General features: G+C 46.0%; 2 protein-coding genes across 5 annotated transcripts in view; both read right to left on the bottom strand.

Annotated features, from left to right (window-relative positions):
• Positions 1-4929, bottom strand: part of LOC311148698 (eosinophil peroxidase-like) — a gene marked incomplete at both ends in the record, with an annotated part of 30629 nt that extends 25700 nt beyond the window's left edge. Inside the window, 4 exons of the mRNA XM_084185677.1 lie at positions 484-616; positions 3001-3176; positions 3352-3442; positions 4884-4929. Of these exons, the coding sequence (XP_084041803.1) occupies positions 484-616; positions 3001-3176; positions 3352-3442; positions 4884-4929 (446 nt within the window). The remainder of the gene's footprint in view (positions 1-483; positions 617-3000; positions 3177-3351; positions 3443-4883) is intronic.
• A 1911-nt stretch (positions 4930-6840) lies between these two features.
• The window catches only part of hps5 (HPS5 biogenesis of lysosomal organelles complex 2 subunit 2), a 36625-nt gene continuing 28705 nt past the window's right edge, over positions 6841-14760 (bottom strand). For 2 of the 4 annotated variants that reach the window (XM_084185532.1, XM_084185533.1), the window contains exons 13-21: positions 14448-14603; positions 13917-13985; positions 12412-13031; positions 12166-12292; positions 11466-11615; positions 10715-10948; positions 9859-9965; positions 9195-9690; positions 6841-7899 (exon numbers count right to left, since the gene is read on the bottom strand). In XM_084185532.1, coding sequence (XP_084041658.1) covers positions 7839-7899; positions 9195-9690; positions 9859-9965; positions 10715-10948; positions 11466-11615; positions 12166-12292; positions 12412-13031; positions 13917-13985; positions 14448-14603 — 2020 coding nt within the window. In that variant the 3' untranslated portion in view covers positions 6841-7838. Of the gene's footprint in view, positions 7900-8982; positions 9691-9858; positions 9966-10714; positions 10949-11465; positions 11616-12165; positions 12293-12411; positions 13032-13916; positions 13986-14447; positions 14604-14760 lie in introns of all 4 variants that reach the window. The other 2 variants (XR_014614915.1, XR_014614914.1) reach the window with 2 other exon arrangements.

Below are 14760 nucleotides of genomic sequence, written 5' to 3'. Positions count from 1 at the left end.
ACTGTAGTTTCAACCTGAACCCTACTAGCTGGATGTTGTCTTTTCACATCGTCCTTTCCAGCATGTGTAACCAGACCAGCAGAGTACAGCTCTGCACTCAGACAGACAGACAGACAGACAGACAGACAGACAGACAGACAGACAGACAGACAGACAGGAAGACAGGCAGACACGCAGACACGCAGACAGACAGGCAGTCAGGCAGACAGGCAGACAGACAGGCAGACAGGCAGATGGATAGACAGACACAGATCAAATCAAATTGTATTGGGCACATGCACCGAATACAACAGTTGTAGACTTTACCGTGAAATGCTTACTTGCGAGCCCTTTCCAACAATGCAGAGTTAAAAAGTACATTTTTAAAAAAGCAACAAAAAAATTGGAAATAGTAACACAATAAAATAACAATATCGAGGCTATATACAAGTAGTACCAGTACCGAGTCAATGTGCAGGGGTACGACAGATAAGACAGACAGACCTGTTGTTGCACTCCCCGGTGAATGAGCGGTAGCGTTCAGACAGACAGCCAGTCTTACAGAGAGGTCTCTGCATCTCAGAGGAACAGCCTGTAGCCTGCAGTAGAACCTGCATGTCCTCCTCACTCAAAAGGTCTGTTGGGGGACGGGGGGAGGGAGGAACAAAGAGAGGGATTGATGGTGGGAGGAAGGGACGGAGGGAAGGAGCGAGGGAGGGAGGGAGGGAGGGAGGGAGGGAGGGAGGGAGCGAGGGAGGGAGGGAGGGAGGGAGGGAGGGAGGGAGGGAGGGAGGGAGGGAGGGAGGGAGGGAGGGATGGTGGGAGGAAGGGAGGGAGGGAGGGAGGGAGGGAGGGAGGGAGGGAGGGAGGGAGGGAGGGAGGAAGGGAGGGAGGGAGGGAGGGAGGGAGGGACAGAGGGAGGGAGGAAGAGAGGGAGGGAGGGACAGAGGGAGGGAGGGAGGGAGGAACAAAGAGAGGGAGGGATGGTGGGAGGAAGGGACGGAGGGAGGGAGGGAGGGAGGGAGGGAGGGAGGGAGGGACCGAGGGAGGAAGGAGAGGGAGAGAGGAAGGAGAGGGAGAGAGGGAGGAGGGAGGAGGGAGGAGGGAGGAAGGAGGGACAGAGGGAGGAGGGAGGAGGGAGGAACAGAGAGAGGGAGGGACGGAGGGAGGGAAGAAGGGAGGAGGGACAGGGGAGAGACAGAGCCAGTCTTAAAGAGCGTTCACACTATGCAAGCGGCCTCTCCTAGCCATGCTAGCCTCGCCCTCATATGGGTGCTAACAAGCTAGCAAGCAACGTATCAACAGCCATTAACAGCCAATCCAGTAGGGGTTGGAAGCTATGGTGAGCTTCGATTGGTCACTCGCGTTGCGATATCGCAGAGAATTTTCATAAAGTTTAGTCCCGCCCTGTTCAGCTCCTTCGCCCAACTCGCATCGCTCAACGGTTCCCCCGCCCACTCCGCTTCTCTCTCTTTACTTCCATGGAAAGTGAATGGCTTCCGATGTTTCACCGCGCGATGCCGTTGTATAGTGTGAACGAATTGTTACAGAGAGGTCTCTGCATCTCAGAGGAACAGCTTGAAGCCTGCAGGAGAACCTGCATGTCCTCCTCACTCAACAGGTCTGTTGGGGGGAGATTGACACACAATCCAAACCCGTACGGCTGAGTCTAACCATACTGTGTTTTCCGACATAGTTACAGCAACTATGATGAGTAACAAGGCCAACACAGCGCGGCTCGGTTCAGGTCGGCTCTGTAGTATATGTGTAATATGATAGTTCAGTACCAGGTGGGCTGGACTGGGCCATAGGTTAGACAGTACCAGGTAGGCTGGACTGGGCCATGGGTTAAAGAGCACCAGGTAGACTGGACTGGGGCATGGGTTAGACAGTACCAGGTAGACTGGACTGGGGCATGGGTTAGACAGTACCAGGTAGACTGGACTGGGCCATGGGTTAGACAGTACCAGGTAGACTGGACTGGGCCATGGGTTAGACAGTACCAGGTAGACTGGACTGGGCCATGGGTTAGACAGTACCAGGTAGACTGGACTGGGCCATGGGTTAGACAGTACCAGGTAGGCTGGACTGGGCCATGGGTTAAAGAGTACCAGGTGGGCTGGACTGGACCATGGGTTAAGGTTAGACAGTACCAGGTAGGCTGGACTGGGCCATGGGTTAGACAGTACCAGGTAGACTGGACTGGGCCATGGGTTAGACAGTACCAGGTAGACTGGACTGGGGAATGGGTTAGACAGTACCAGGTAGACTGGACTGGGGCATGGGTTAGACAGTACCAGGTAGACTGGACTGGGGAATGGGTTAGACAGTACCAGGTAGACTGGACTGGGCCATGGGTTAGACAGTACCAGGTAGGCTGGACTGGGCCATGGGTTAGACAGTACCAGGTAGACTGGACTGGACCATGGGTTAGACAGTACCAGGTAGGCTGGACTGGGCCATGGGTTAGACAGTACCAGGTAGACTGGACTGGACCATGGGTTAGACAGTACCAGGTAGACTGGACTGGGGCATGGGTTAGACAGTACTAGAAGACTGGACTGGGCCATGGGTTAGACAGTACCAGGTAGACTGGACTGGGCCATGGGTTAGACAGTACCAGGTAGACTGGACTGGGGAATGGGTTAGACAGTACCAGGTAGACTGGACTGGGCCATGGGTTAGACAGTACCAGGTAGACTGGACTGGGCCATGGGTTAGACAGTACCAGGTAGACTGGACTGGGCCATGGGTTAGGGTTAGATAGTACTAGAAGACTGGACTGGGCCATGGGTTAGACAGTACCAGGTAGACTGGACTGGGCCATGGGTTAGACAGTACCAGGTAGACTGGACTGGGCCATGGGTTAGACAGTACCAGGTAGACTGGACTGGGGAATGGGTTAGACAGTACCAGGTAGACTGGACTGGGCCATGGGTTAGACAGTACCAGGTAGACTGGACTGGGCCATGGGTTAGACAGTACCAGGTAGACTGGACTGGGCCATGGGTTAGACAGTACCAGGTAGACTGGACTGGGGCATTGTACTGGTGTAGACCATCTCTCTGATCAGTTCCACTGTATTGTCCAGCAGCTCGGCAGCCTTGATGTGGCTCCTGGTCTGGGGGCCGATCTGTTTGAACTGGGCTAGTAGGTCGCTGGGTCTCACAGCACCCTCCGATAGAGATGTCTTCACTCTGGAAGGACAGAGGATAGTGCCCATATTATCAGACAGACAGACAAGCAGATGGACAGACAGGCAGGCCAAGACCATAATTGGTAAATAGCATTTCTCTTTTCATAGACATCGATATGGCTTTTCATAAATAATCTGAGCAATTGACTGAGGATAGTCTTCTTCTATTGACTCACCTCTCGTTGGTGTGGGCGTAGGCAGCATTAGTTCGTTCTAAAGCCCTTTTCAGAGCCTCCTCTACCAACGTAGAGCTCAGGTATGGAACCCCTGGAGATTATACAATACACGTCACTTTTATCCAAAATTACTTATTGTAATAACCCGTGGAACTCTTTATGCATTGGAATGAGTGAGGGAGTAGCACTTTATAATCTGAGTACTTTATTACTAACCCAGAGCGTGGTGTAACAGGCAGGCAGCTGCGCTCAACGTGTGTCCGTGTGCATTCCAATACTCTTAACAATGATAGCGATTGGTACTCAAGTGCTACACCACCTGGCCGGCGCATATGTGTAATGACGTTAATAGCATATCGCCACACTTATAGTATAGTGAGTGCATACATTTTTTTAAGATACAAAATGTTCCAGAAAACTCTCTCTAACCAGGTTTCCATCCAACCTTTTTAATGCGCGGCAAAGTACACATTTGTGTGGCAGCCAGCTGTGTGGTCCTCTTACTGCTTCTCAGGGTGGCGAAAGTGCAAGGTTGTGAGCTTGATGCCCCTTTCCAATAAATATCGAGGGTTTTATTTTGGTGACGTGGTGATCGATGCTTGACAAATACAATTTTATTGTCGCTCTTATCCATAACAATCTCTTGTAAACTAGCCGAGCGCATGTGCCAAAACCAGAGCGGGGGCTCATTTTCTCTTTAACGCAACAGTTTCGGTGTCCGTAGAGTGGAAAATGCAATGCAATCACACATTGAATTTTAGATTTTTATTCCGTACTTGAAAACTTAAGCGGAAAATGAGTTTGTGTGCAATATGTTACCACACAATAATTTTTTTAAAATCAGCATTAAGTCCATTTGGTCCACTGGTGGGAAAATGCATATTTTCTTCATGTGGATTTTAGAATATTGAAAATTTGTCGCTATTTGGATGGAAACCTAGTTTACGACACTGATCAATGATAACTGATGTGAAACAGGACACTACCCTTTATCATGTTGGACAACATCATCGGTTCCCAACAATTCCTTTAATAATACAACAGGTAATCCAATATGATCCAACGATAATAAACACGGATGACCCCCTTTTAAATGTATAATAATCTCATGACAATAGAAAGTGTTCTTAACAGGTCATTTAACACACAGGACAGTGTACCTGAGCCGTTGTGCGCTAGCCCGGTCGGTGTGGCTGGGTGAGGTAGACAGCAGAGCAGGGATAGAGCCAGAATAAGCAAGAGACCCTACAACAAGACATTTATTTTATTTTTTTATTTCACCTTTATTTAACCAGGTAAGCCAGTTGAGAACAAGTTCTCATTCACAACTGCGACCCGGCCAAGATAAAGCAAAGCAGTGCGATAAAAACAACAACAACACACAGTTACATATGGAATAAACAAAAACGTACAGTCAAAAACACAATAGAAAATAGAAAATCTATACACAGTGTGTGCAAATGTAGTAAGTTACTACATGTAACGCAAACAATGACATAGAGGTCATCTGGGAACCCAGAACCACATCTTACACTCTGTCATAAGATCAACATAGAGATGGTACACTGTCACATCCATTTATATTGGGCGGGTGACCTCCAGCCATATAAAAAAGGAATCCTTACCATGGGTGGCGTGTCCATCTATCTGTGAGTCCAGGTCTCCAAAAGAAGTAAGGTAAGAATTAGGTATCAACCAGTGTTCATTTGAAGGTGCTGGTGATTTGAAACGGCTGTCATTTATTACAATAAAGACTTAAAGGCATGTTTATGAGAGCCCAAATTAATAATTGTCCCTTATAGGGTGCTGCTAAGCATCTTGAGTGGTAATCAACGGTGTGTGTGTGGCAATGTCTGCGCTACGCAGGTGAGGTTGACTCTTTTATACCCTGGCAGCACAGTCAACAGGTGTGTGTGTGTGTGTGCGTTTGTGGTCAGCAGGGTCATTAGGAATGTGCAGAATCCACTTATCAGTGTGTCTGGTGACAGCCTGTCAACATCAAACACACACAACTCTCTCTCGGTCTTGTTGACCTCATAACCTTTCATATCAAACCTCGTTCAGAACCATTTGAAACTCTCATTGCAATCCGAGAGCGTATATAGATTATTCTCAGCATCAACCATTTTTCTATTGAGTAAATAGTTAGAATTAATCTACTGTACTTTTTGAAAAATCGTTACCATCCATAAAAAATGGAGTTTCTTTATGTCATGAACAACACTGACATTACGTACTGAAGGACCAGTTGTTAAAGATGCCTGCATTAAAAACAAATCCTCATAAAGTTTCCTCAAGCACCAGTATTTGTCCTCCAGATTATACAGGTCCCACAGATCTGTCAGATGAAGGCACCAAAGCCATGTGTTCATTTAGAGGCTATAAAGATATTTTGTCTCTGGATTCATTAATGGGGTATGAATGACATTCTTGTCTTAAGAGAATGACTTAAAATGGCCAAAGGAGCAGTAGTCTGTTTATACATCATCTGGTCCTCTGTAGCTCAGCTGGTAGAGCACGGCGCTTGTAACGCCAAGGTAGTGGGTTCAATCCCCGGGACCACCCCATACACAAAAAATGTATGCACGCACGACTGTAAGTCGCTTTGGATAAAAGCGTCTGCTAAATGGCATATTATTATTATCTGCATGTAATAGCTAGCTATGAATCCCACATACTATAACAAAGAATCATGAAGCAATAATTCTAGAGGCTGATTTGACTCTCTGAAAAAGGCAGCTGTAGTTCCAATCAGGATAAACAGCATGGAATGTAAAACGGTGACATCATCCATATTATTCCACAGTTTTCAATTAAAAAGGCCCATCTGTCTGTCTCTCTGTTCTAACACTGTCAGTTTCTTCAGTGGCTCTGCCCCGTGCCGAATCCTTTGAATCTGATTGTCACTAAGCCAGGGGCGTCCAATGACACGACCAGGTGGGCAAGAAAGGACCGGAGGAGATAGGAGATGAGCGAGGGGAGATAATATGAGGAGGAAGGAGGGGAGAAATACGAGGACTGTTTTTGGAAGAGCTAGCTCATTTTTGAGGCAATCCAATTTGTTCAGTTGAAAATGGAATCTTTTATTTTTGAGACATTTTTTTTAAAGTTTATGTTAATTTTGGATCTTTTAGAAGCACATCAAGACACACCAACAACTTTTCTGTACTTTCTCTCTCGCTCGTTCCTCCCAGTTGTATCTCTTTTTGATGTTCCAGGTGTGAATGTATCACGCACCGTCTCAGGAGAAAAACTAAGGCTCATTTCATTCCAGCGTTATTAATACTATCTCTAATGACAGCACTAGCAACACAACAACTTCACCCGCTTGCACGAGAGACACGCTGCATGCGTCCCTTCACTTGTTCCACACACAGCAACATGAAAACACCCATTTATCCTGGAGGGAGTAAGCCTTTCTCCCATTATTAAGCGCTCTTTAAATAAAGTTTGATTTGTCTTTGATTTGTAATAATAACAGTCCGTTGATCAGATCATCATCATATTTTTTTTATTATTCACATTAAATATTATATTAATAGATTAGAGCATTTTTAATAAAATAATATTTTTCACAATTATCTTCACACGATTCATTCTGGTGCTCTATAGCCATGTTGCAGTACAGTTTTGACCCAAGGAGGAACTGGCGTTAATAACAAAGTTAATCAGATACACCATCATCAGGATTGAGACGCATCTGAGGACATTACATTCAAAAAAACAATACTTTTAGGTCATTTATAGATGAATCCCATATTTCTTCTGTGAGGCAGGGTTTTTGGCAACCTATAAAATAGGACAACTTAAATACAGTGGTCTTTCTTGACTGTATCAGGGCATTCTAGAATGTTGGTGCGGAGTGGAACTCTCAGGAATGGTTCAACATAAAATGATTAGGGCCCAGTTTAAAAAGTAGTCAGGAATGGTTCAACATAAATAATTAGTAAGTTAGTAAGCATTATTGTCACATTAAGGGTAATTTAACTTGTTTCAGATGGCTCTGGATCAGATCAGGGCTGGGGTCAATTGCATTTCAATTCAGTCAATTAAAATTGCTTTTCAATGTGGATAACTGGAATTTGAATTTCCGTTTTCTGAATTGAAATTGACCCTAACACTGCCCCCCATAGCAGTTGTCCATACTAGTTATGCTGAATGGCGTTGGTTGACTAACCGGTGCCCCAGCACATTGACTCTGTACCGGTACCGCCTGTATATAGCCTCCCTACTGTTATTTCACATTGACTCTGTACCGGTACCCCCTGTATATAGCCTCGCTACTGTTATTTTACTGCTGCTCTTTAATAATAATTTTTTATTTATCTATTTTTTACTTAACACTTATTTTTCTTAAAACTGCATTGTTGGTTAAGGGCTTGTAAGTAAGCGTTTCACTGTAAGGTCTACACCTGTTGTATTCGGCGCATGTGACAAATACAATTTGATTTGATGACCCGCTAGGCGCGTTGGTTGGTGTTGTCTTGCTAAGCATGCTGGGACCAGAGGAAGCGATCACAGCGCTCCAGCATGGTCTGGATCAGAGCCCTGGGGTAGACAGGAGAAAGAGAGGAACATTAGTATCATACGTGTTCAAATATTGTAATATCTACACTACCGTTCAAAAGTTTGGGGTCCTTGTTTTCGAAAGAAAATCTATTTTTTCGTTCATTAAAATAACATCAAATTGATCAGAAATACAGTGTAGACATTGTTAATATTGTAAATGGCAATTATAGCTGGAAACGGCTGATTTTTAATGGAATATCTACATAGGCGTACAGAGGCCCATTATCAGCAACCATCAGTCCTGTGTTCCAATGGCACGTTGTGTTTGCTAATCCAAGTTTATCATTTTAAAAGGCTAATTGATCATTAGAAAACCCTTTTGCAATTATGTTAGCACAGCTGAAAACTGTTGTGCTGATTAAAGAAGCAATACAACTGGCCTTCTTGAGACTAGTTGAGTATCTGGAGCATCAGCAATTGTGGGTTCGATTACAGGCTCAAAATGGCCAGAAACAAATAACTGTCTTCTGAAACTCGTCAGTCTATTCTTGTTCTGAGAAATGAAGGCTATTCAATGAGATACATTTCTGACCGCCTCACAGGTCCTCAACTGGCAGCTTCATGAAATAGTACCCGCAAAACACCAGTCTCAACATCAACAGTGAAGAGGCGACTCCGGAATGCTGACCTTCTAGGCAGAGTTGCAAAGAAAAAGCCATATCTCAGACTGCCCATCTTAATATTTTCTTTTTTTGGGCCAGTCTGAGATATGGCTTTTTCTTTGCAACTCTGCCTAGAAGGTCAGCATCCCGGAGTCACCTCTTCACTGTTGACGTTGAGACTGGTGTTTTGAGGGTACTATTTAATGAAGCTGCCAGTTGAGGACCTGTGGGGCGTCTGTTTCTCAAACTAGACACTAATTTATTTGTCCTCTTGCTCAGTTGTGCACCGTGGCCTACCACTCCTCTTTCTAAAAAAACGTTATTTTAAATGGACAAAAAAAATGGCTTTTCTTTCGAAAACAAGGACATTTCTAAGTGACCACAAACTTTTGAACGGTAGTGTATATATATAGTGTATTGTCTAGGGGATGATTGTTATGATATCAATCAATGACATTGCCTTTTTAACTAGTTGAACTTAGTCCCTGGTATCATAGTCCCTGGTATCATAGTCCCTGGTATCTGGTATCATAGTCCCTGGTATCTGGTATCATAGTATCATAATCCCTGGTATCTGGTATCATAGTCCCTGGTATCTGGTATCATAGTCCCTGGTATCTGGTATCATAGTCCCTGGTATCTGGTATCATAGTCCCTGGTATCATCCATCACCTCTGTCTCTTCTCAGCCACACGGAGCAGCTCACAGACCAGGGTGGAGTGTGGCCCCAGCTCCATGTCCGACTGCAGCCCCACCTCCTGTAGGGCCCCCAGGGCCCGGTCGGGGCCCACAGCCCTGGCCAGACACAGGACCAGGTTCTCTGGAGTCACCTCTGTCTGGATACGGTCGGCTGCAGAGCCACCGTTGGTCAGGCTGGGGCTGGTCCCGTTGGAGGCTAGGGCCAGGGAGGGGGTAGGAGCCGGGGAGGGGGTAGGAGCCGGGGAGGGGGTAGGAGCCGGGGAGGGGTTAGGAGCCGGGGATGGGGTAGGAGCCGGGGATGGGGTAGGAGCCGGGGCTGGGGTTAGGGTCAGGTTGGTTGTGTTGGGGGAAGGAGCCGGGGAGGGGGTAGGAGCCGGGGCTGGGATATGGTTAGACGGTCTGCTGTTACTACACTGCTGAGACAGCTGGAGAAGCATCTTCCACTCATCCATGGTCTGAGGCACCATGCCTGAGAATCACACAAGGAGAGAGTTAGAGAGAGAAAGAGTTAGAGAGAGAGAGAAATAAGAGCATTCAGGGTTGTGATCGTGTGGACCAGTATTTATTAAACCGTATTAGTGGTACATTGAGAGGCTAATCCCTTCTTAATTCAAATGATTACTATGACAGTCATTACCATTGGGTTCCTCCAGCAGACTCATGTCATCCAGTCTACAGATGGTAGAGAAAGCCTCTGTACGACGCTGGAGCTCACAGCACAGGTACACATAGCCAGTCCAGTAGCTGCACAGAGAACACAGTCATTATAACAGTCCTAACAACACAGGTACACATGACAAACATTAGCCTGTATTAATGGTGACATGATATCGCCCCCCTCTGGCAGAAATCAAGTATACACACATGATATATATATATATATATATATATATATACACACACAGTACCAGTCAAAAGTTTGGACACACCTACTAATTCCAGGGTTTTTCTTTATTTTTACTATTTTCTACATTGTAGAATAATAGTGAAGACATCAAAACTATGAAATAACACATATGGAATCATGCAGTAACCAAAAAAAGTGTTAAACAAATCAAAATATATTTTATATTTGAGATTCTTCAAATAGCCACCCTTTGCCTTGATGACAGCTTTGCACACGCTTGGCATTCTCAATCCAATTGAGATGGTTTGGGCTGAGTTGGACCGCAGATTGAAGGAAAAGCAGCCAACAAGTGCTCAGCATATGTGGGAACTCCTTCAAGACTGTTGGAAAAGCATTCCAGATGAAGCTGGTTGAGAGAATGCCAAGAGTGTGCAAAGCTGTCATCAAGGCAAAGGGTGGCTAATTGAAGAATTTCAAATATAAAATATATTTTGATTTGTTTAACACTTTTTTGGTTACTACATGATTCCATATGTGTTATTTCATAGTTTTGATGTCTTCACTATTATTCTACAATGTAGAAAATAGTAAAAATAAAGGGAAAACCCTTGAATGAGTAGGTGTGTCCAAACTATCTGGTCTTTACCCGTGGCTCCTGCATGTCTCAGCCATCTTCTGTTTGGAGGCCAGGTCAGCTGGAAGGTGGATCAGTAGGGATAAGAGACGACCATAACCCCAGCTGAAGAAATGGGAGTGCCATCTTGGTTGTCCATCTGTGGTCAGTGTGTCACTCTGTTGAGGTGCATCGTGGGTAAGGGCCAGCTCCAGCCAATCCTGTCGCAGAGTCTCTGGTTGGAGGAGGGACCCCAGGAACGACAGTCTAAGGGAGAGAAGGTGAAGCTCTGGATAAGAGAATGGACTGAAGCACATTTACATTTTACATTTAAGTCATTTAGCAGACGCTCTTATCCAGAGCGACTTACAGTTAGTGAGTGCATACATTATTTTATTTTATTTTTCATACTGGCCCAGAAGATTTTTTTGCAACCCACAACCCTGGCGTTGCAAACGCCATTGTCTACCAACTGAGCTACATCCCTGCCGGCCATTCCCTCCCCTCCCGGTCGCGGCCGGCTACGACAGAGCCTGGATTCGAACCAGGATCTCTAGATCTCTTAGACCACTGCGCCACTCGGGAGACTCAAAAGCACAGAGGGATAACCTGGATTTGACTAGTTCAATAAATAATTTCCTGTTGTAAAAAGTTATAAAATGTTTTCTGTTTTGTACCCTAATGAACACGACCTACATGTATTCATATTGATACATTCATTCATTCTTTAAATGGAGAGAAGGATCTAGAAAACATTGTACTTCATGGTTTAGTGTAAACCTACCTTTGTTCCTCGGCCCGTGATTGGACAAGGTTGTCCAGGTAAGCCAGGAAGTGGCTACGTTTGGCCATGGCTGTGATGTCAGAGGGGAGGATTGTGGGATAGAACTGGGTGAAGGAGCGAACCGCCAGCTCTCCATGCTTCTCATACAACCTATAGAAAAAGAGGAGAGGAAGGTGATTAGAGAATGTTATTGTGAACTAGAGACGAGCGAGACGTACTGTAGGACATTATGATGCTAAGGAAGCTTAAGAGATTTCTAGATGAAGCTAGGTGAAGCTGTGGTTGACTGTTAAAGCTAGGTGAAGATGTGGTTGACTGTTAAAGCTAGGGAAAGATGTGGTTGACTGTTAGAGCTAGGTGAAGCTGTGGTTGACTGTTAAAGCTAGGTGAAGCTGTGGTTGACTGTTAAAGCTAGGGAAAGCTGTGGTTGACTGTTAAAGCTAGGTGAAGATGTGGTTGACTGTTAAAGCTAGGTAAAGCTGTGGTTGACTGTTAAAGCTAGGTGATTGAGGTGAGTGTACCTGTGCAGGTGAGCTAGGAGCTGTGAGGTGTGAGGGAGAGAGGAGAGGGGGAGAGAGAAGAGAGAGAGGAGAGAGAGGAGAGGAGAGGAGAGGAGAGGAGAGGAGAGGAGAGGAGAGGAGAGGAGGAGAGGAGGAGAGGAGAGAGGAGAGAGGAGAATGTAGAAGGAGGGTTTATCTACCTGTGCAGGTGAGCGAGGAGCTTCGGAGCGCTCCAGGGTTGTAGTTCTCTGAGACAGCGTAGAGATTTGAGCAGCTCTCCTTTCTGGATCACCTCCACCACCTTACTTGACTGGGTTAGGGTTAGCTCTGTCAGGTGAGAAAAGGCCTTTTAATAGTGTGTGTGTGTGCGTGTGAGTGTGTGTGTGAGTGTGTGTGTGTGAGAGTGTGTGTGAGTGTGTCAGTACCATAGAAACGGTCCTACATACCTAGCATGGCTTCCATGAAGGAGGTGTGGACCTCAGGCTGGTCCCCATAGCGGAGTAGACACATCCTCCTCACCCGCTCCTGGTCCAGCAGGAAGAAGAACCGTCTCAAGAATGCATTGACCCCTACTACACCCCTGTCTTTCTGGACGACAGGGTCCCCAAAATAGCTGAGCTCCAGGTACAGAGTGGCCAGCTGGGTAAGGTGGGCCTGGAGGTCTGAGGGGAGGGGTTTGGGGCACCGCACCCTCAGGTTCTCTTCAGTGGAGGCCTCGTCGGGTCTGTGGTGGTCCCGGTCCTCGCTCAGGTCCACTTGTCCTCCATTCTGCTGTGGGGAATCCTCTCCTCTCCTCCCCTCCTCCTGGCCGTCCTCTGTCAGTTCCTCAGGAGAGCTCGAAGGGGTCTCGGACTGAACGTCCTCTGGATGGTTGTTTGCAGCATGTTCTGTCTCCTCCCCTCTCATCTCCTCCACACTGGGGTGACCCTCACCAGCTGGACCCTGCTTTTCCAGACCTAGAACCAGCTCGGGCCCTAGAACCCTCTCCAACACAGGGATCCACTCCTGTAGAGTTTCTTTTAGACAGGCTGGGTCCAACAGAACCAAGGGATCCTGGATCTGAGAGCTAAGATGGGTACCACACATGGAACATTAAAAACCCTGTTCACTTAAAAGGGTATTACATATAAGATTAGCTATACATCTTTGATTTGTAAGACCTGAAAATAGAAACAGCAGTCCTAGAGGGGTATATGTCTAGGGTTACCATGTCCTAGAGGGGTATATGTCTAGGGTTACCATGTCCTAGAGGGTTATATATGTCCTAGAGGGTTATATGTCTAGGCTTACCATGTCCTAGAGGGGTATATATGTCCTAGAGGGTTATATGTCTAGGCTTACCATGTCCTAGAGGGGTATATATGTCCTAGAGGGGTATATGTCTAGGGTTACCATGTCCTAGAGGGGTATATGTCTAGGGTTACCATGTCCTAGAGGGTTATATGTCTAGGGTTACCATGTCCTAGAGGGGTATATGTCTAGGGTTACCATGTCCTAGAGGGTTATATGTCTAGGGTTACCATGTCCTAGAGGGGTATATGTCTAGGGTTACCATGTCCTAGAGGGGTATATGTCTAGGGTTACCATGTCCTAGAGGGTTATATGTCTAGGGTTACCATGTCCTAGAGGGGTATATGTCTAGGCTTACCATGTCCCGTACAGTCATGATGTTTGACAATCCGTAGACATACATGTATAATAAACAGGTTAGTAGTGTTGTTCTGTACTCACAGTGCTCTCTCTGTACTCACCGTGCTCTCTCTGTACTCACCGTGCTCTCTCTGTACTCACCGTGCTCTCTCTGTACTCACCGTGCTCTCTCTGTACTCACCGTGCTCTCTCTGTACTCACCGTGCTCTCTCTGTACTCACCGTGCTCTCTCTGTACTCACAGTGCTCTCTCTGTACTCACAGTGCTCTCTCTGTACTCACAGTGCTCTCTCTGTACTCACAGTGCTCTCTCTGTAGCTGTTACCAGATCCTGTAGTCCAGTCTCTGCGTTGGCTTGGTCCAGACACTCCCTGGGTAAAACACAACAGGATCGGGTAAGACAATCATTTGGTCTGGCAGCGCGTCCATTTCATTGCTTTGAAAATTAAGACAGCTTCCTACTGAACAGAAATATCTAAAGCTGTCCAAGACAGACTATAGAATATAGACTATAGAATCAATGGTACATAGAATCAATAGTACAGTGCCTTCGGAAAGTATTCAGACCCCTTGACTTTTTCCACATTTTGTTACGTTACAGCCTTATTCTAAAATTGATAAAATTGTTGTTTTTTTCTCATCAAGCTACCCCATAATGACAAAGCAAAAACAGGATTTAAATTAGTTTTAAATCAATTTTAGAATAAGGCTGTAACGTAAAAGAAAATGTGGAAAAAGTCAAGGGGTCTGAATACTTTCTGAATGCACTGTATATAGAATCAATAGCATAGATCAGTACAAGAACAGGAAAGCAAGCCAATCTCTCAACTCACTCGTGGTCAACGTCCTCTGGGAACGGTGCGGTGGTAGCTAGGGCCTCCACATGTCCGTGACCCCCCTCCTTAGGGTCAGGGGGGCGTGGCCAAAGGTCAGAGTTCATCTGGAGAGTGTTGATCTTCTCAGTCGTCTTCTTCACGAAACTAGAGACACTGAGGATCAACACACAAAAAAATATAAACAGTTTTGATAGAAAGCTCAGCGGTGACACCAGGACCCGTCTGAAATGCCACCGTCCTCTGGTCTGAAGTAGTGCCTTATCTAAGTAATGGGGAGCCACTTACCACACTGACCCGGTAAACATTTTAG

Source organism: Coregonus lavaretus, assembly GCF_964263955.1.
Source record: "Coregonus lavaretus genome assembly, chromosome: 21".
NCBI classification, from domain to species: Eukaryota; Metazoa; Chordata; class Actinopteri; order Salmoniformes; family Salmonidae; genus Coregonus; species Coregonus lavaretus.
Note: the sequence above shows the minus strand (reverse complement) of the source record. Positions and strands in the feature narration are given on the sequence as shown.